The sequence below is a fragment of the Strigops habroptila genome, chromosome 3, assembly GCF_004027225.2.
Source record: "Strigops habroptila isolate Jane chromosome 3, bStrHab1.2.pri, whole genome shotgun sequence".
In the NCBI taxonomy this organism is placed as follows: domain Eukaryota; kingdom Metazoa; phylum Chordata; class Aves; order Psittaciformes; family Psittacidae; genus Strigops; species Strigops habroptila.
The window spans coordinates 47,110,220-47,133,077 of record NC_044279.2 but is presented as its reverse complement, the minus strand read 5'-3'; the positions used below and the strand labels follow the sequence as shown (position 1 = coordinate 47,133,077).

At 39.4% G+C, this 22,858-nt stretch overlaps 1 protein-coding gene across 1 annotated transcript in view; it reads left to right on the top strand.

Moving 5' to 3' along the window:
- The first annotated feature begins 3,992 nt into the window (after nt 1-3,992).
- DCN (decorin) overlaps nt 3,993-22,858 on the top strand; it is a 40,713-nt gene continuing 21,847 nt past the window's right edge. The window contains exons 1-2 of the mRNA XM_030479018.1: nt 3,993-4,221; nt 8,233-8,465. Coding sequence (XP_030334878.1) covers nt 8,261-8,465 — 205 coding nt within the window. The 5' untranslated portion in view covers nt 3,993-4,221; nt 8,233-8,260. The remainder of the gene's footprint in view (nt 4,222-8,232; nt 8,466-22,858) is intronic.

Genomic DNA, 22,858 nt, shown 5'->3' with positions numbered 1-22,858 from the left:
ATTGATACGTGACTGGCTCCTGCAGCTGCTGGATACACCTGGACAAGAAAATTTTATTCAGGAAAGAATAGAAATGCCAGCAGAAAGGAAAGCCAGTGTTGCGTACAGGAATAGATTTGCCTTTCCAAGGAAAAGAGACCAAAGTAAAGGACATAATCACACACTGGATACTTCAGCTGAAGATAATTTGAATTTGTTTCCTAGGGTGACCTGTAGATCCCACAGATTCCCTTCAGAAGAGAGCAGGGAGATGACCATGAGGGGTACACAGTACATTCTCTGGCAGAATGGGAAAGGGAGAGGAGGGAAGACAGACAGTGGTGGAAGAGATTATTCCTTTAAACAGAGGGCTCTCTCTTTTGAAGTTTTGTTGCATTTCATTTGGTTGTACAAGAAGCGCGTTCACAGAAAAATAATGCTACTGGTAACACACATCCAAAATCTGTAAAATCGGTCTTTTTGATCTGTAGAAATGTCACGAAGTTCAGAACTATCATTTGTGAGGTCAACAGAACACTGAAAGAAACTTTGGTACTCAGAATAGCCAGAAATTATATTTCAGCCTCTTTAGCTACTTTGTCAGTCTGTGCCTGGGTCAATATTTACCTGGATCAATGTTTGCTAAACTTGGGTCAATATTTACTTGTATTTTTAATAGAGGAGCTCCATTGCTATGGTAAGAACACTTTACTACAGGTGATTGGAAGAAATTTCTATGCCTAGTGTAGAAAGGAGAGGAGAAACAGGCAGTAGTAGAGAACATGGAGGATGCCATGCTAGTAAAGGCTAGGCATGAGATACAGGAGAGGTGGAGAGGGCTCCTGAGAGGCAGCCCAACAGGGAATCTATTCTCATCCCTTCCTGATGGAGATTGGCGCTTACCTAGGTGCTTCATGAGGACTTTGAGGCAGATTTGCCTGGCCCTCTTTGTTACCACAGCAACACTTATCAGTCTTTGATCATCAAAGCTGAGATCTATTAGGAGGCTGCCCAAGAAAAATGCCTTTTTCTGTAGTGGAAACTTAGAATGAGGAAGAACCTGAATCTCTGGGCCACCATGTTCCTGCAGGACAGATCCTGTCCTCCTGCTTTGGTTTTCTTCCAGATATTTTCTGAGTTGCAATAAAGGCTACCTCCCCGCCCCCCCTCCCCCCCCCCCCCCCCCCCCCGCCCAGTTCCCTGAAAAATAAGCCTTTCTTTCCACCCCCAGGGGCAGATTATGTCAGCTCCCTGTTCTGGGAAGTCTGCAACCTGTGCTGGCAGCGCTGAATGCCTGTCTGGTGCCTCTCTCCCAGCCCACTCTCCAGGAGCAGTTCCCCCAGGGTATGTTTGCTCCTTACATGTCATCTGCTCATCTCCTTCCTGCAGAGACTTCCACTGGACCCAGGCAGACCAGTCAGCAGTAGGCAGGCTTCCTGTCATCTCTCCCACCACTGACCTTTGAAAGGTCCACAAAATAAGCTGTGAGTAAATGAAGCAGATGCTATCCATCAAAATTTAATAAAAAGATTGTTATATAAATAACATTAACATGCAGTTGCCTGTAACTTTCTGGGAATCAGTATTTGCAGCAGCATGTAGCCCTATAAGTTTGTTAAGTTGGAACAATAAAATTATATGGAAACCAATATCGTTCTAATAATGATTTTTTTTTGTATTGACTAGGCTGTAGCCAAAGTAGGTCAGAATGGGAAGGGGAGCCTATCAATGCTAGGCCCTGACTACAGACATGGGCCTTAAAATTATATTATAACTTAATATTGTTGTTGGGTTGGGTTTTTTTAACAGCTGTTTATCTCCTGAGTAACATAGCAGGGGGCAAAGAGTGGGATTAAAGACATCGGAAAGGATTCCACATTCCTATAAAAGCACACAAATGACTTGTAACAATTTGTAGCGCACTGCACCAATATCTGGTGTCATAGGTCCTCTCCCATTCAGTTGCTCAGTCCTCCACATACTCCACTTCTCATTTCAGGAGGACTTGGATGCGTAACATGGACCTCCTTTACCTCTATGTATTAAGCTATTAACCTCTGGTATAGGCAGCATATATGTTTTCATAATTCCTAAAGGTGGTAACATTTTTCCCCCTTTGAGCTACTTGGGATGGACTTGATTACAGAAAAAGTAGGGAAATTCTCCCTCTATGGGCAGCAGTTCCTCCACGGGCAGACTGGCCGTCTCCAGTCCACCAGCAGGCACCCTGTGCTCCACCTGTTCCCACCTTGATCTTCATGGTTTTGTTTGACTCTTCCTGATGCCCAAGACAAAAAAGAAGGAGAGGTGGCTGCCTATCCCCTCCTCCAAAGAGATGACTTAGCTGTTAAATTATAGCACCTTTTGACCCCATAACAGATACCAGAACAAATGCATTACAATTTTACTGGGAAAGGATATGAATGGGTTTTGTGAAACAAACTGACAACAAGTTTACCCTGACCTGTTCCTCATCAAAATCTTGCTTTGAAATGCTTTTAAACACCAGATGCAGCTGGTGACCAAGGTTCAAATAACTGACATTACTAAGATGCAGCCAAGATTTCAGCAAGCCTCATGGCGACACTTCTGGACAAAGATAAGGCTTTGTTGTAAGCATGAAAGCTTGGAACACCACTAATCATATGTAGAAAAATGTCACAACAAAAATCATTAGCAGTCTTGAACGCAGTGAAAAGGCAGGGGAAAGAAGTTAGCTCAAGGACTAGGAGTGAATAAATGATCCTTAACTTTTAGAGTGAATTCTATAAAGAAGACATGATGTAAGATGTCTGATTACACCTTTGTGCTACACTGACCAAAACTATCAGTCAATTATTCTACCATGTTTTCTTCCACCAAAAGAGGACAATTATGAGTTGTTTTAATGACTCTTCTTGAAATTAAATTGAGAGAATAGATGAAATTTCAAGAGTTTATTGTGTTTCTAAGAATTCAGACTTCTTTTAAACATAATTTCACATTTTACAGGCTTTAATTTCAGATTTGCACCTGGTCTTAGCCTGGGGGCAGAAATAAAAGGATACAAGTCAAAACACAGAGACACAAGCCTCCAGTATTTAAATAGGACAACTAGCAGCACATGGAAGCTACATATGTTCACAATGTGTTTGGATTCCCAAATAAATAGTAATTATTGTATTTGCTCTCAGTTTGCCAGGATTTTAAAATTTTGCAGGAATAGAGAAACTACATTTTAGGTTCCATTGATATTTGCATCAAACCAGAAATTACTAAATTAAAATACAAATCCAAACAATAAGTAGGATACATTTTTTCTTTCATGCTTCAAAAAAATCTCCACTGTCTCTTAAAATACCCAGAAAACCAAAAAAACCCACCCAGCCTCAAAAACCAGTTAAAGCTGATTTCCCTTCTGCTTTGCTGTCCTGGTAAGAAAGCAGTAAAAAAAAAAGCAGTTTATATAAAACAGTTCTAACCACAAATGTTAGAATCATTCTACTAATGAAAACATCATTTTCATACATATAAAAAAAATTCTGTAGTTTGAAGAAATACATAAAAACTTTGTTATTGTCCAGGATAATAGTATATTACTATGTACTACTTGGTTTGAAAATAATATAGCATAAGTAAGGCAGGTTGATATCTGTTTAAATAGTTTTACCTAAATCTACCCCTTTTTTTTTGATATTAATCTACACTTCGACTAACTCCAAATTTAGTTTTATATCATTTCCTTGAATTACAAATACTATAAACAAGAGGAACAGCCAAACATTTTTCTCAGTAATGAGTCAGAAAAAAACCCATGGTTAAAACCAAGAAAACTTTCCTAAACGTATGTTGTAGGGACATAAATAAAATAAGTAAGATGAATTATAGCTAAGAGTCTGTCTTATAGTTTACAAGTAGTTTAGGATTCTAAACAGATAAAAAAGAAAGCAAGCAAATGAAAAAGAAAAAGGAGGAAAAGAAAGCAAAAGAGCTGATAAAGTTTCTGGCTACAATACAGGAGACATATCATTACCATATGATCTAATGTGGGTGTCAGCCTGGATTGTGTTCATTGAGAGAAACCTTATTTTTTAACTGTGCTATGGAATAGAAGCAGGAGGGTTTTCCACCAAGTGACAGTCACTGAGCTGAACTTACCCCCTCCTCCTTTCCACACCTGCAAAGCCTTTTGCCTGGGTTGAATATTTAGTTTAATTACATCTCAGCTTTGAGAGCTCCTGTTGCAAATCCCTGGATTAAAAGGTACGGTTTTCAGTAATTCTCCTGAACTATGCTGCACTAATAAAACTTCAGGCAAGTCTACGGCAAGAACTAGTTGAATTTTAAGAGAAGCAAGGAAGAAATCCTACTGAATGTTTAGCAATGTTAAGTTTTGTATCCAGAACTTTTGTTTCTTGGGAACGTGAGAATGCATTCTCAAGGACTGTGCAGATTTCCTACTGTTTATTTGACTGTTCTGTCTCTTGTTTTGATTTGTATAAGCACTGCTATAGTCCTTTCTTTTTCCTTACTGTAAACTTTTGCAGCAGTATATTCTCTGTTTGCAATCCAGTGTTTAAAATCGGTGATGTAGTGAGTGTAAAAAATGTGTGAGTACTTACATTTCTGTTTTAAATTGCACTACGTGATTTCTTTTTCATTTATATTTCTTCATTTGTATTCCAAACATTAATGAATATAAATTCAATTTCAGAGAAAATAATACGTAGTAGTTAGTTAAACGGGCTCAGTGCATACCTTTGTAATGTTAGAAAGTGCTATGTTACAGTGTACAAACAAGGGACTTACATTTAAAGAAAGTTCATTATGAGTGAAATAATAGTAGAAAAGAAAATTCCTGGAGCTGAAACTCCTGTTAACAGAGTTTTAATCTCTTTAAAACTTCCAACTTCTCTGTTTGCACATTTAGACTTTATTACACAAAATGGGTAAAACATACAGTGTAGAGTTTTGTTGGTTTTGGGGTTTTTTTTGAAACTGCACATATTGTTTAACTTGTCTTTTGTGGCATTTTAAGAGATTTCTGACAGTAGGTGAACTAATATTTAAAACTTAATATAAAGGTAAACTGACAAGAAGACCACCAATACAGTGGTGACGTGAACTGATGAAGCATATTTCCAGTGGTATTTTAAACTGAAATGTGGCCAAGTCTATGGTATAGTTTCCTCTGTTTGTGGAAAAGTCTTCCTCATTGTAAACACATAATTAAAGCAAATTTAGACAGTTATGTCCTGGAGACATAAATATTGTGTCACAGACCTCTAAGGATTCAGATTGCCCTCCCCCCCGCTTTTTTTTTGTGAGTGAAATGTAAACATTTCTTACTAGTACAGTTTTGTATATATCTTTTTCTCTGTTTATGTTCATTTATACATACAAACAATAGGAACAGATACATGTGCCTGCTGTACAAATATCTATATGAATAAAGATATGCAGACACATATCTATTCCTATTTCCTGATTAATATGTAGCTTGTGTCTGCTATTTTCTCTGCTGTGTCCTTAGATTTGATAGTTCATATCCTTTGTTGTCCTGCAGTTTTCGTTTATGCATAGCTCTTGCTGGTATTATTCTGGTTTTGACAAAACAGAGACCAAAAGAAAAGGCCTAAGACAGGGTTTAACTGAGATAAATAAAGTCATCAATATTGCTGTGAACAAGAAGTAAAGACATTTCCAAAGTGCCTTTGCATTGTTTTGGGGTTTTTTTTGAGGGGTTGTAATTTAACTCCAGGATAAGATCCTGATTGTGCATTCATGGGATGGACGGTGCTTCAGCAGTGATCCTGGGGTGGAATACAGGCAGATTTAAGCATTTAAAAATATTTTACAAATATACGAATACATAAAAAAGAGCTGGGGAAGCTCTTTAGAAAGTACTGATTGCCAGTGGTAGTGTGCAGTATTCCCAGTGTTTACTGATGTTGACATACATTCTGAAAAATAACTTGTACTGGAGTAATGTTTTATTGATCATTTTCATAAGGCAGCTTATTATGACAAATGGTGATGATTTAGCAAATTTTTCTTCCCATTTCAGAGTATTAATAGATTACATTGTTATTTTACAACAATTTGTACATAATAACCATTATTTCAAAAATCTTGTTTTAGATTAAACTGTGGTAAGAACTCACCACCACGTATTAACACCAGTTTGCTGTGATATCCTGGCTTGTCTGTGTGTACCCTGTGTGCATCATGGGGGTGTTACTGGGGAAGGGACACAGCCCCAATATTGGTGGGGTCCAGGGCAGGAGGGAGCACAGGAGGATGGCCCACACAGGGACACAGCCTACATGGCACGAGTTTGCACAGCACTGAGTTGGATTGACAGGACATACTAAAATGCTCTGACCCTCTAGTTGACACTGGGGTCTGTGTAACCCCTCAGTGTATGCAGTGGGTAATATGTCTGCTCCAGGAATGGAAAACGCTTTCAGGTCCAACTAAGAAACCAACTGTGTCTCTTAAAAAGACAACAGAAGTGGTGTTTTACTCCATGGGAATTCACTTTGAAGTCTTTGGGACATATGAAGGTGTTAGATATCCATCTTCCTGTTAGGTAGATGACAGGAATATAAGCTATGATTTTAAAACACTTGCATATTTTATAAGGTAACCTTATCATCTTTTCAAGACTGAGCCCTAAAGGTTTCTACAGGACTGCATTATTGGCATTATTGCATTATTTATTTACCTTTTTCCTACTAACTGCTCCTGTTAGAATACCTAGATGTGGTATTCTATAAAGAGAGGCCTCAAAATACCAGTCTCACGTAACATCAGCTGTCCATATAAGTCATCTACCTGGTGGGTTCCATGTATCAGTGTAGAAAAGGAAACAGACCTCCTTCTCTGCCTCTGCTCCAGTTTCTTTATCTTTCCATTAGTCAATATGGAGCTGTGAAATGTTACACCACGCCCCTAACTGTTAGATAACTTCTGCTAGAAAAAAATTAATCCCAGCTGGCACCCAGATGAGGCATTTTGGAAGTTATTGACCTAAAGAAGCAAGTGGATGTTTTTGCTTTAATTATAAAGAGCAACATCTGTATTCAGAACTATGCCATCTGTTTAAAAAAAAAAGTTCCCAATTAAATGGCTAGTTTGCCTTTCTGTCACTTGGCAACTTGAAGGCAGGTTTCTTTTTTTGTGTGTGGGTTGTTTTTAGACCCATGAAGGTTTGTAAAAGATTAGCTTTCTTATATAAAATAGATGGAAAAAGAAAATAATTTTCAGAAAATTAGCTGATCTATACTGCCTTGATACAAAACCTGCAAACAGCTGTTTTGTATCTTTGTTGCGTTCTCAGCCCACGCCACCACACGTGGCACAATGTACAGTGTGTTGAAATGCATTTAGGCCTAGGTCCTACGAACATGTATTTAAGCAGATCTCCTTGTTAATGTCTATTAATGCAATACATACTTGTGTAAAGTTGCTCCTGAGCATGAAAGTCTGCAGAATGAGGCTCTGAAGTGCTGTTAGAAAGTATGCTGACAATACTGAAAGTATCAATTTGAGTGCTTATATAGTGCGAAGCAGAGGATTTTCAGGGTGCATTGTTTATATCATAAAATCCCCTACCCAAAAATTTGGAAAGAAAGACAAGAATATCCAATATAACACAACATTGTATTGCATTTTTTTGTGCTGTTTAAACCGGGAAAGAAGTATAGCTCATTTAAACAACCAAAGATCTTCCCCCCTCTCTCTCCTCCCCATCACTAGACCATACTCTTTCTCAGTCAGTTTTACTAGGCTATAATTTAAAACACACAGCAAGCTGACGCTTAAAAAAAATATTTCTCAAGACATGAAATACTGCATTACAGTGAGTTTGGGAACCTCAGGTTTGTCCCCAGGGGACAAACTCATTGCTATGAAACAAATGCTAATGAAATCAAATAGACTGTTAAGTTGGCAGAAAACAGGCACATGGAAAATGTGGCTTATTGTTTTGACTGTTTTGCATAACAAAGTTGACAGTGCTGCCTGTTCCTAATAAATATTACTCTAAATATGCAAACAGATGTGTTTACAGTTGCCTTTAAACTGTTCTGTAAAAGCTTATTGACAAGCAGTTACCAGTTTCCTATAACTGTCCTATTTTTATGAGTCAGTTTTCGTTTATTGAAAGGAACAGTTATGCAATTGGTGGATATGCTGGACCTCCTTCAGCAGGAACTATGCAGCCATTGGAAACTGCTACTTTTGTTGTAAATCTCCTGCTTTGATCCCTAGGTTCTGCCCGGAGTCGATGAACTAAGCCATGAAGCTGGCTCTCCTCTTCATCCTACTGCTGCCAACATGTTTGGCCAAGCCATTCCACCAGCAGGGCCTCTTTGACTTTATGCTGGAGGACGAAGGGTCGGCTGATATGCCTCCAACAGATGACCCTGTCATATCTGGATTTGGACCAGTGTGCCCATTCCGCTGCCAGTGCCATCTTCGTGTGGTGCAGTGCTCTGACCTAGGTAAGCCCAGGAGTATCTTCATGGGGTGTATACTTATGTTCTAGCCAGGGTTTTGCAGCTGAGTCAGTGAGGCTGCTATGCACTGCCAGTTACTAGGTTTTTGTCAAAGAAATATGCTACAGCTACTGTTAACTAGAACATACTATATGAAATAAGCCATAAAGCCCTGATGAGGTGTACATTTGTTGTGAGCATGAAAAATGCTTGATGTTTTAATGTACATTTTGTGTATGTGCATTTCATTTCTTCTTTGAAAGACCACAGATTTCTGTTGCAAAGAAAATAACTTTTCAAAGTTATTCCTTCAAATGCATATTAACTAAATTCAGTGAGGTCAGATATTGGAATGGAAACGTTTTAAAAGGTTCTAAATTGCATGGTCCAAGCTCCAACACCCTTAATCATACTGTCTACATAAACTCAACATAAAAATCATCCCATTTCCATTGGAATACATGAGCATGGAATAACTAACCCTGAATCATATATGCAGGAAACAGCTTTTTGGAGGAAAGAGCTTGGAAACACTCCAAAACAATGAACACATTTTGGAGCTCCTTATTAAATATCTTTCTTAGACACTGCTCAAGCTGAAACCATGAGAACCTTTCTCAAAATCTCCCCTTTCTCCCACATGTACAAGGGCTTGTCTGCAGTCAGACCAGCAGGATGTGACGCCATGCCTGCCATCACTGTATTTGACTTTCTCATGCAGAAATCTCAAGTAATGAGCTTGACTTCAGTGAGACTGCCCTTGGTTTAAGCCAGTATTATTCAGTCTAGGTCAGTGTGTGCAGTGCAGAAAATCAATTAAAGTTGGTTTTGCTCAGAAGGAAACTAGGCAGTTTATTCAGTGGACAGGAAAATAACTTCTCTTATGACTTTATAGAGATTATCTTTTTAAAGTCTTCTCTCCGCTGTTTAAATGTATAGATGAGTGTTTCTAATTCCCTATGTTATAACATTGGCTTTGATAATTACTATAAATCATGGCACAAATCCACTAATTAGGACCTGGATCTCATTGTGGTGGGTGTCGTATAATAACAGAAAGGAGGGGGAAGTATTAGTTACATCCCTAGAAACTTCTGTGAATTTATTAAAGCAAGCCACATAATTACGCAACAGATAGGTTTGGCAAAGACCCAGTGAACAATGCAAGCCAAGTTGCACAAATGAGGACAGACTAACCTAGCCATGCATTCATAAAGCTTTCACAGTACTGACCCTGTTGAGAAATACTTCCCTTTTTTACCATTTAGGTGCCAGATAGTAGCAAACATGGGCTGAGGACTAGGGCGGAGGTGGCCCCACATGCCATAAACGTCTTAGGTTTTATTGTTGTTACACTGGCTAATGCTGATGGAATTTAAGTTATTTTGGGAACTTGTCCCCCATCTTCTTCAATTCTGCAGAACGTAAGGAGCTTTCATTTGGTAAAAAAGTAGATATTCATACAGGAACCCTTTGTTGCTTGTACTTGCTCCCACGTTCATTCAGTTCTCCGTCACACACATGTGGATTCAAGAGGGTTGCACTACAGACCACTGCCTAGAGATGCTTCTGGGTTAAGAGTCTCATACTGACAAGGAGACTCAGAAATACAGCAATTAAGGCCTCAGGTCTGTGTTTCCCAGATAATTTCTAGAGGGGTGATAAGAAAGAGAGATATTTTGAGCATGGTTTAAACCCACATGCTGCAGATACTGCAATAAAAAGTGCTTTTGAAGTGGCTGGGCTGACAACATCCAGCCTCTGGGCATGAAGGAGAAGAGATCTCACTGGGCTTAAAATATGCAGCCCTGAAAAATAAATAATATTTCCCTAGCAGAGCTCAAGGAATTAATAATCATTCAGAGTTCCCCAGCCTTGGCATTAAGTTTCGTCCATCCTTGTCACACATGGCTACAACAGCTCCTGATGGGTTGTGGCGCAAGTGGGAGGCTCACCAGGGCACACGTCTGATGGCCGCTCATCTGAGCAGGGACAGGACAGCTGTCTTTGCTGCCTGCTCACAGGCAGATCTGCTCTCTACTCTTTAATCCTCCAGCCTTAAACCTATTTCTGTTTGACTCAGACTCAGGCAAAGTCAGATTTACTTGCTGAGTTGAGGAAAGCTGGGACCTGATCCCAAGAGCTCAAACTTGTGTTGCAAACTGTAGACATCCTGCCAGGATGGCCCAGCATGCTCCTGGGCCGAGGGATGAAGGGTGCTTGGAGAATAGCGACCAGGAAGGCATTTTCATGAAGCCATGAAACCAGCAATGACAGTTCCATGTCCCTGCTAACCACTGCTCCTGGACTGTCTTTCCCTTCAGCTCCGGGTGTTTCTGACCCAACCAAATTAGCTACCTCTCTCCCGTAGAATTATCAAATTTGGTCATCTAGTCCCATGAGCACTAATGGAAGAAAAACTGCAGGCAATAACAAGACTCCTCGCAGGGATAAATTAAGAGCTTACTAAATTAAGTCCCAAAATGGAAAGTTGAAATCCTGATTAGGATCTTTTCTCCCACTCACTCTCTGGAAGGAGGGTTCTCTGCAGTCATGAGTTCCTGGGTGCAGAGAGCATGTCAGAGCAAGGCAGCTGAAGGACCCTAACGTGGCCTACTTAGGGAGAGGTCTCCTTTTCCTCAGCATGATTCTTTTTGTGTCCAAAGGGACATATGCTATTTGTAAACTCTTGCTTCATAAGGAAAAAGGCAGCTATCTGACCGTTATGTGAATAAACCACAGGAGAACTATCACATCCAGGGTCCAGTGATCAGGTTTGCCACTTGTCTCATGAGCAGCGGATGGAAATAATTACAAAATAATAATATCCAAATTCAATAAAAACATTGAAAAAAATGCCCAGTGGTCCAATTACATTCTTGTCAGCTGAATTTTTGCATTCCTGTGTTTTTAAGCGTCAGTCACATCTTCCTAGGCATATACCTCCAAATTAATTTATTTTGCCTCCAAGCCAAAAGCTGAGTTAGCAGGAAGGAGAATGCTGTCTTCTCACACCCTAAAGAAGAATTCTCTCTAAGCTGCAGTTACTGACAGATCAAGAGCACAGCCCCATGTGCCTGCCTTATAGGAGATGTGTTACCTTTGTGCAAGAGGCTCAAGGATCTCCAGATCTCCAGAAAGGCCACTGCGGTATCTTTATAAAAGCACTGCCAATTCTGAATTTGCCTCCTGTTGCTTAAAGGGAGCCGCAGGTTCACTTTTCAGTCATGCCTCAGAATAAGGCATTACTATGCTTTAGCCAGACTTTCCATAGAAATCACAATCATCTTTCTTATTAGCACACACTACAGGTGTGGGGTAGCTGATATAGCTGGTCAGAGGGAGCTTTTCATGTTTTAAATCATAAATACAGGAAAGATGTGCAGTCAGTTGGCCAGGCAAACGTGCCTTGTAAAAGCCGTAGCAAGGATTAACTGTTCCGTTTGAAGTCTCATCCTCCCAAAGGGAGTCTCAAGAAAAGGTTCCTCCCACAGTGCCCTGGTAGGCAGGAGGATGCATATGTGATTACTCAGCCCTGCAGCGGATACAGAATGCTCCATAAGCAAGCTCAGAGGTGGTGGTCAGAGCTGTATTTTGCCTTCACATAAGTCTGGCAGCCCCTTGCAAAGTGAGCGGTGTCAGTGTTCTGCAGGATACAATGAGATCACCTTCCTTGGAGACTTCACAGGACATAGGGGAGTCCCTACATCCTGTGAACATCCATGGAGGTTTTGTGGTCTCCAAAAGGTGTGCAAGAGATAGATGTCAGTAATCAAAGTTCAAGCAATATTACATCTTAAACTGGAATCTTACTCACAGCTCAGAAATGCAGGGTTTCTCTGGCTGTAAAGAAGAGTATATTAAAGCTCAACATGGTTGTTGGAGTGTGTGTTTGAAAAGCACTTTGAGATCAGTGGGTGAAAAGCTCACAGATATGTAAAGCATTATTCCAGGGATCCAGTAACATGAAGCAGTTTATCTGAACACATACAGTGTTTAACTGTATTAACTGATGGCTCTTCCTGAACCATGATAACATGATAAGAGATAATTTATTTCTTGACAAAAGATTATTTGTTTCACTGTATAAAATCTTCCTTAAAACATCTGAACACCCATTTTCTAATCATAGCTTCATAGAATCAACTAGATTGGAAAAGACCTTTAAGATCATCAAGTCCAACCATTACCCCAGGACTGCCAAGGCCACCACTAAACCATGTCACTGAGGCCCTCATCTACATGGTTTTTGAACACTTCCACCACTTCCCTAGACAGCTTGTTCCAGCACCTGATCACCCTCTCTGTAAGAAATTGTTCCTAATATCCAGTCTAAACCTCTCCTGGAGCAGCCTTAAGCCATTACCTTTTGTCCTGTCACTTGTTACTTGGGAGAAGAGACCGAACCCCTCTCACTACAACCTCCTCTCAGATAGCTGTAGAGAGCAATAAGGTCCCCCCTGAGCCTTCTCTTCTCCAGACTTAACAACCCCATTTCCCTCAGCTGCTCCTCATCAGACTTGTGCTCCAGACCCTTTATCAGCTCCACTGCGCTTCTCTGGACCTGCTCCAGGACCTCAATGTCTTTCTCGTAGTGAGGGGCCCAAAACTGAATCCACTATTCAAGGTGCAACCTCACCAGTGCTGAGTACAGGGGGATGATCACTGACCTGGTCCTACTGGCCACACTATTTCTGATACAAGCCAGGATGCCGTTGGCCTTCTTGGCCACCTGGGCACACTGTGGCTCATGTTCAGCCGCCTGTCGACCAACACCCCCAGGTCCTTTTCCTCCAAGCAGCTTTCCAACCACTCTTCCCCAAGCCTGTAGCGTTACATGGGGTTGTTGTGGGCCAAATGCGGGACCCAGCACTTTGCCTTGTTGAACCTCATACCACTGGCTACAGCCCATTGATCCAGCCTGTACAGATCCTTCTGCAGAGCCTTCCTATCTTTCAGCAGATCAACACTCCCACTCAACTTGGTGTTGACCACAAATTTACTGAGGGTGCATTCGATCCCCTCATCCAGATCATCAATGAAGATATTAAACAACACTGGCCCTAGCATCAAGCCCTGAGGAACACCACTAGTGACTGGTCACCAACTAGATGTGATCATGACTCCATTTGGGAACCTCATCTCTCATTATATAGGAAATTACCTATGATCTCCTTTGGATTATACCTTGATTTGAACTTCTGTTTTCAACATAAAATCTTTTTAAAGAAAAATAATATGTGCCTCATTGATTATCAGTTTCAGACATTTTATCAGTTCAAGAAAACAGATAGACTCACTTACTATTGTGTACTTAGCTTTAGAATCACTGCCATTATTTAAACATTTACCAATCTTTCAAAACCATAATTTTTAAAGCTAAATATTTAGCTCAAAATCCTAAAGGTTTCTACAGATGTAATAAGAGAAAACATGGATGTTTGAATGACCACAAATTAACAAACGTAATTTTTAAATAAAAATGTTTCTGTTAATTTACACTGTAATTGCTGAGTCTTTAGGTCAAGTTATTCCATGCTTTACGCATATTTTCCTTCTAATAATAAGGATTAGAGGCTTATTCCTTTTATGTTTAATAGAAGCTGAGATTCTCATGAAATCCCCTGACTTCATTGAACTGGATCATTTAACAAAAATATTATCAGTAAAAATGGGACCATGAAAAGCATATTGTCACTTATACTGAAAGTAGCCCCTGCATCACAATACCATGGCCTTAAAACTGAGGACTAAATGCTTTCTTGGACAAATGCTTACTTTAGGCAAACATTACTTATGATGTCATCAAACACAAGTCATTGGGCTTTCCACATGCTATTGAATGAATTGTATTACTCTAACATGTTGGAGATCAGACGGGAGGATCTATATGAAGTATTACAGGTATTATCTCCAATATAGGGGTGATTTCAGGTAATGTCAGCTATTTAACAGTCACCTGAGATCCTTGTACAGCCATAGAGAGAGTTAGGCAGCTGCCCTATGGGGCAGTTCATCCTGCCTAAGGTGCTTGTCAGTGACAGAAAGGATGCTTCACTCCTGGAGAATTAAACTGCCAACACAGGGCCTCAATGGCCACTTGAGGCTGTACAGCTTACTTTTAGATTAATGTAGTTATTTCTGATAAAATTAGCATGTAAAAAATACTTGTGTTACTAGCATTGTTTGTAATAGATTTGCCATGGATTATTAACATTTTTTGATATATTCTGCTTAGATACATTTTTTTGGATGCCTTGGATTTTAAAGAAAGCATGCATTAAAGCCCTGTATTCAGTAGATCCTGAAAAATTATTAAGTCAAGAACCCAATAATTAAACAACACTGTTGAAAAGTTGTCAAGAAAAAGAAAATATATTGGCCTGGATGTAGACTGCTTAAATAGTAATAAAAAGTCATTAGCTTTTGCCAGTGTAACAGTAAAAGACAGGCCTTGTTGCATCTCAACCTGAATTGCTGATGTTCCAGTTCCAGTTGACAAACATGATTCTAGGTGAAAATTAATCCACTCTAAATACATACCTTCCTTATTAGCTGCTTACTCCAAGGTAACAGTTACCAACTCTGTGTATTTGTGTATTTTATTTATTTTTTTTTAGATTTGCTTCAGACTAGGAAATGCTATTTAAGAAAGCCTAGTGGCAGGAATGGAAAGCCTGACGGCCAAGTCTAAGTGATACAAGAAGTGACTGTTTTCTGGTTTGCACTGTGACAACGATTCATTACAAAATTTTCCCAATGCACAAATGAATATCTAGTACATAACTAGTAAAATGTGAGTCAATTATTATAAGTCATAGCAGGTGTTTACAGTACTTAAAACATACTGCATAATCACTGCTGACACCTACTAGTGTCATGGACAACTGTAGTATTTGTATTATGTTCTTAACACCTGTATAGGGTGTATTACTTGGTAAGACATATAACTGTACAAAAACTATTGGTCTTTTCACAACATAAAGCCTGTGCTATTCAACTGTGAAAGGTTCCCAGACAAGTATTAGAAAGTGCTAAAGAGTCCAAAGACTCCTTCCCAATGTTCACTGAGAATCCACTGCCAGCAGGGAGGAGACCTAGGAATTTTGGGTCCTGTGTGAAGCCACCAATGATAACAGCAAGGAGCTGCCAACACTACCCTCCAGCTACTCAGGAAAAACTGCTCACAGAGTCCAGTTACTATGGTAGTTATTAAACATTCTAGTTTTAAGTAGAATTTCAAAACACCTTTAACACAGATTTGAGAGTGCCCTCTACTTATCAGCTTTGGCTCACTGGTCTGTATTTCTCTTTACTCATCTCGTGGATCTGTCATGTGATTAAAAGGAAGTGGGCCAAAAGAAGATGATCAGGTTACAGAAAAAAAAAAAAAGGGGGGGTATTTTTCTGCATATACTTGTATCTTTTCCTAAAGTTCAAATCTAATCATATAACCTTAAAAATACATTTCAATTTTTATTTTTTTTTAACTTATTTATCCTGCTTTACATGCCTGCCCTGGCAAACAATATGGACAAATACTGGAACTTTAGCTCTCTTTAGTTGTATTATATTTAGGGGCTCATTCACACAAAGCACTATTTTCCTTTACATTATGAAAGCAAAGTAGATGATAGATGAAATAGAACTTACTCATTGGCTTCTCTACAAGGAAAAAGATGTAAACAGTGAACACACACAAAGGGACCTTAAGACCAAGGACCATGCCTGCGCAGGGTTTTTTGATGAGGTGGGACGCTTGAGTTGTAGTTTTCAGCTTAAGGGACCAGTTATGGGACATGAACAGTTCTGTACAAATCACCCTGTTGTTAGCAGGGTCCCATTTTCTGTATAGGCAATATCTGCTATATAGGCAACTCTACAACAAACTGCTTAGGCAGACAATAAGGAATGGAAAAGGTGAAAAGCAGTATTTAAAGAATTTAGGTGCTCTCTGCATGCATGCTTTTAAGTGAGAGGGCATCCAGGAGAGTATCCCATACAAGTTTTGTGTTTGTTTCCTGAAATCTATTTGGATTATTGGAGTTGCTACAAAAATCTGTTAAGGAGAGGATGCTTGCAGTTTTATTTTCAATGAGGAAAGGAATAATAAATACTCATATTTAAAAAAGCAGTGAAAACAAGAAACCTTTTCTGCCCACCAAATTTCATGGCAACTTTAGGGATTTAATGGCAAAACATCAAATGGACAGATTTAGAAATGTATAGCATTTAAAACATGTGCAAGTATAAATGGGGATACGATCTGCACAATAGAAATGTGAAATAGGTCATCACAGAACCAGTTTCTGCCTGCACCTCCTGCACCACCTAAAATGGGAAAGCTTAGGATAATATCAGTTTCTATGCTAGAGTGCATTCTTCCCTTCTACTGCTTCAGTATGGGCCTCAGAAACTGGACAGGCTCTCAGTGAGTTCATATTTTGGGGTGACATGGAAGAAGAGTGCTTGTAGTAGTACATTAACCAACTCTTCGCTGAATATCTCTACCTAAGAACAAAGGTGTGAGTTATACAAACAGGACTAAAAAACTGTGTTATCATTCAGGTCTGATGTAATTTCTTTCCATAAGTTCAGTTGGGTCTTCAGCTTTGATTTCCACATTTTCGAATTGGGAAGATTGTACTGATCCTTTACCACTGGAATGTAAGAATGAAAAAGAAAAGGCAAACAGTGCTAATACAATTTGTATAGTAGCAGCAGCCCAGAAAAGAAAAAGAAGGAATAATATGAATATGAAAGGAGAAATCTTGCTTTTTCAAAGGAAGCTATAACAGAAATTAATAAAAGAGGAGATGTATAGGAAGCTTCAGATTCAGAAAAGGGAAAAGGAAGGAGGAACTTAAGATAATTGAATTAAAATCTTACTGGTTTCAGGGTTAGGGAGCAAAATTTTCTTTATTCTTTCACCCTGTGGTGGAGAGCTTACATCCTCTAGTCTGGAGATGACTGCTACAGTGATAGCTAACCTGGGGAAGGTCTATCACTAAATGACTAGTAAAATAAACAAGTAACGAAGAGAAAATATCTAAGAGTTACAAGGACATATACAACATCATCTAGAAGAGAGGGGAAAACTAGCAGGTCTGCAGACTCTCTGATTGAGTCAGGAAGTTCTCTCCCAACATTTATTTATGTGTTATTCCCCATGTCCACGGTCACAGCAGCTCCTTCCATCCTTCCACTGTTTGCTTGCATGAAAGTAGGTTGAAAACAGCCCTACAACATCTATGAAAAATGGCCATGCTATGTTTAGAAGCATCTGAAATAACCAAGAAAATATCTCTGCCTTCAGGTCATAATAAAACTAGGGCTGTGCAATGACCATGTGGTCAGAACAGGAAGGGATAAATTTACTTGAAACCAGAGAAAATTCTCCCCTCACCCCCAATGACTCCTTATGGCTACTACATTATGTTGTTGCTAATTCTGGCAAATCCCAAAGTAAAGATTGAGGGAGCTATCCTTAAATTGTCATCAGTTACCCACTGCTTAAACTGCAAACCAGGCAAACATCAAATTATATTACTCCAGAGGATGATTCAAACTGTAATTTGTTAGATAATACTCGGTTTTCTGAGTCTCTGAAATGTTCTCTTCTGACTTCTGTAAAACACTCATAAAAAAGTAAATTTCAACTTAATGCATGAGTACTCATAGATAGTACATTTTCATTTCATCTACTTTGACTGAAGCCATAATGCACATGCTGCTGGCAAATTGCATGAATCACACAGGACAGTTGCTGTTCTCTGATGGGATGCTTTATGTCTGTAACCATGACAGTGGGAAATGTAAAGCTGGCAATTCTAGGAGCTTAGAAAACTCATAATATTTAATTTTTTTAACTTAATATCTTCATTGCTGAAGTCTCATGATTATTTAATAATATTTTTTCTGCCTTTCTAAAATACTTCAATGCTCCTAGAGAAGGCATAAACCTTCCAGGCTTATGAAATTAAAAGTCAGTTAGAAAAAAACACAGGAATAGATGTTGCTTGATTTTTAGTTTCAAGAATATATCATTACTCTTAGGTATTACCTTTTGGAGCCAGAAGGCTGAATCTATCTGTAACAAAAATGTGACTAGCACTGAAAAATAATTCATAACATCTGTATCTTGCAATATCCATTTTTATTTGAAATACGTGTTCACTACAGAGAGTGGGGGGAAATGGAAAAAAAACAGTTAAAGGAATGAATGAACTTTTAAACCTTTACTAGGGCCTTTATGATGAGCAGTACAATCATAATGGAGAATTATACATTTGATCATAATGAGTGAATTTGTTTCTGTTTTCCATGTTCCTCACTGTTCTGGGAAGCAATGTTGTAAATGTTTGGAAAAACAAACAGCAGAGTAACCTATCAGTAGGTCTACCTTTGTAAGAGGTTCCCTCAGCAGGGGATGGAGTTCATTTTCTTGGTTTTTCTTACTGAAAGGGTCAGAGGTATATAAAAATAATAATCCGTGATGAAAAGAAGTCCAAAATGGATCTTAATGGAAGATGAGTCTTACAGACTGAAAAGCCGAAAAAAGGTCTGAAAAATGGTTGCAAATCCCCTTTAAGAAGATGTGTTTTAAATCTCATGCATTTCAATGGTCACTGCTTTTTATATCTCTTTGGAAAAAAAAATATTACTGCTGATTTCATAGCAAGTGAAGGGAAGATGGAGAGCAATTTTACTTAGAAAATGGGAGAAAGGAAGCATCTGTGGATACTCCTCTGAAGAGAAATATAATTGTTTCTCATTCTCATAGTTGGTAGGATGCAAATAATGAAAAAAAGTCCTATTTGCAAATCTCACACAATAGAGAACAAATTTCCAGTAAATACTGAAGCACACAACTTGGGAAAGCGTCAGTGAACTTTTGTAAGTCAAAGCATTCAAAGCTGGTTTAAGCTCCTTGCCATCTTTCCAGAGAGCAGCACTTGAGTCTTGTTATTTTCCGTGACTAAGTATCCTGACCCCGTAAGTTTGCCGTTCACCTCATTTGCCCCAGAGTCCACTCAGGACATTACTAAGGGCATTTACCCCCTTGGAGGGTTGCTGCCCGTCAGTGGGATGCAGCAGAGCTGGGCTTGAAGCACGGGAGAGCACACAGCAGTGTGCACGGGCAGCACAGGCAGCTGCTGGAGAGGCTGCCTCCACTGGGAGAGCAGCCACTGATGATCACGGTTGGGAATTACATGTAGCACAGCCCAAATTCCTCAGCTGGCAGCAGCTGTTTGTGGAAACTGAAGGAGTCTTGAAAAGAGCCCCATTTTATAGCCCCTGTGATAATAATCGTGAGCGTTGCAATATAATAACACATGTATCTGAGCTACAGTGTTCAGATGTCTCTTTGCCTTTTGGCCCCTTCTCTCCAGCTGGGTAAGGAATAAGTCCCATCCCTGCTTGCTGTAAAATGGATAGGTGGAGGAAAAAAAAACCCAACAAAACCAAATAGCCCCCAAAAAAACCAAAAAAAATTAAACCACAAGCTCTGTTGTGCTGTTTATAATTGGCACTGTTCACGTATTTGTTATTTTGACTATGTGGTCTCAGTGTTCAAGGACGCAATTCTCAGGGAAGTGTCCTCATCTCTGGGCTACAGACTCAGACTCCCATTTGCTTAGTCTCCCTCACTGGCCCCATCACTCTTGCATTCCTTTTCTCATAGTCGTATGGCTTCAGCAGAAAGGTGGCTCCATGCCAAGTTACAGACTAGCTTGTGGCTGTCACTTCTGAGAAACTGGAGCAGTGCACAGAAACCCACCACTGCGAGGAGAACTCAAAAGCCACCCTTCTCTTTTTGCGGGTTAAACAATTCCACAACTGCTTGATCACAGCCTCTGTAGCTGAGCAGGTATGTCCCTTGGCTGCAAAAGTAAAACCTGTCTTGTATACCAAAACCCCTATCCTCCCTTAGCCCTCAAACGCTATTCCCAAATCCTTGCTACATCTTCTACACCTGTTTGGCTGGCTAAATGGCAGCATATGCTAGTTGGGCTGCTATAGTGCTAGACAGGAGATGGCTAGCCACTGATTGCTGCTCTCTCAGGGACTGGATGAGAGCTGAATTATGCTAGCCTTGGCTCTTCTCTGCCTAATTTCTGGTCTCATAAAATCTCCAGACCCACCAGCCTTCTGTCCCCTCCAGGAGGTGAGGCAATCACAACTAAACAGCCAGACACTGTCTTTTGCTTAAGAAACTACACCCCACATAGACAGGATCTCACAGAGACAAGCCTGATTTCTGCAAAGATACCTTCTTCTCCAGCCTCCCACTAAGGAGGGATTCCTAGTCCTGTTAACCTTTCCCAACCAAGCATCTTATATGTGACTGTAGATGAGCCTTTCAGTGCTTCCAAAAGTGAGTGCGGGCCCTTGTTGTCTGCATGAAATAAATCAGTTGATGATCCAGCTCTGCTGGATTTTGATGAATACATTTTGGTAGTGTTTGTTATTCCCAAAATCTGTGGTGTAGCGACTAGTGTAAGAACAAATTATGAAAATTTCTGCCAGAGATAATAAAAGTTCAGCTGATACTAACAAAAGGAAATATTTCAAGCTTGCTTACACACTTTTTTTTCCATTTTGTAGGGCATATTCTGTTCTTTATGCATTTTCATATGCATGCATTTTTACACACGTGTATGTACACTGGTAGGAATAGTTGAGTGCTACAGGTTGATAATGTAGAACAGAAGAAAATTTCTACTTCTAGAAATCTGCAGAGAATAATACATATCTGGCCTGTGCTGCAGGAACTGATGGCTTCTATAACGAAGTCATGATTTCTCTCAGAGAAATATTTTAGTGCAAATCAGAATGGTCTTTATGACTAAGGATACATGAACTGGTTTATTAAATCCCTTATATCTTCAGAATCTTTAGGCTCTGAAGGGTGGAGCTATACCTTATCTACTTATTTGTGTATAAGTAGAATGTTTAAAATGTATTTACCAATGTAAATAATAACTGACTCAGTTTTATTCAACCAAAATAAAACATATGTATTTTCAATTTAACATACGGTGGGAAAGGCAGAAGAATCTAAATCTTTAGGCAGTTATAAATTAATCTCAGGAACCAGAGGTCATAAATATTTCCAGGGAACTGAGTACCAAATTGTGTAGCACTGATCATTCACATAAAAAGTCAGATGTCTCTGAGAGATTTTCATATGGCTTTTTAAGAAGCAAGTGTTAATGTATAAAGAAAATCACAACCAGGATCTGGAATACTTGTGTAAACTGTTTTTAAAATGATTGAGAGATGACTCAATTGATGTTTTATAACACAAGTTCCCCTTTCATTTGGTATTATGTAAATTTCACTGGAAGGCATTTGTAGGTAGACTTGCAGTCATACTGTACAACGTGGCTTCAGCAGTACATGGACTTCTCTTGAGTTTCTCAGAAACTAGTACTCAGGACAGCCCACAGTTCCCATCTAAAATTCTTAGTCTCTCCCAGATGGAGGAATCAAAAAATCCTCCTGGAAAATAGTAATTCCATTCCAGGAGCCAAAAGCCATTGCAGCTTCTAGTGGGATTACAATTTTCTTGATTCAGTTCAAATTCTCTCATGCTGTCATGTTAGTTCAGGGTCCCCATTCATCTGAGCTGGCTGTCTATTGATCTGTCCTGACTAGAAAGGTTTGAAGGTTTGCTCTCCAGCTATGGAATCTCCAGCACGCAGGCTGGTTTGTACTTCACCAATGCTCCTCCCACATGTATCTATCAGGAGATACATATACCTATACAGAGACCTGGACCTGCAAGCTGAAATGAAGCATGGTTCTTGAAGCCAGTGTAGATGTGACAAGTGGTGAAATACTTGAATCCAGTCCACACCTCAAACACACTTTAGTCCTGAATTATTTAGCTGCTGATTTTATGAGGCAGTGTCCAGATCCACCCATTTATAAACTCTTCCTCTAATGGAGCTCCAGTTGATGTCGCTTTCAGCTGGAGGATGTACTAAACTGCTTAATGTCTCTCCAGCATCCAGGGTGCACCCTGTACTCCTCTATGCTTCGCTATTCAACTCTCAGATGAGTCAAGGAAAAAAAAATCAAATATAATTTATATAAATGTTTCTGAAACACCTTTAAAAACAGCTTCAGGAAATACATAACAGTATATACATGAGACAGGTAATTAAAACAAGTTTAACACTTTAAGTAAAGGCAATTATAATCTTTGCATGCAAAGCTAATTGTGGTATTGTACGTTCTTCTGGTTTCTAGTACAAGATAGGAAGCTTTTCTAAATCACTTTTCACAAATGGATATCTGATTATTAAATTTGTCTTTGTCGATATAATATGAAACATTTAAAGTTTATCTTCATTGCTCTGAGAAATTATCAGTTCTGCCTTATTCAAAGA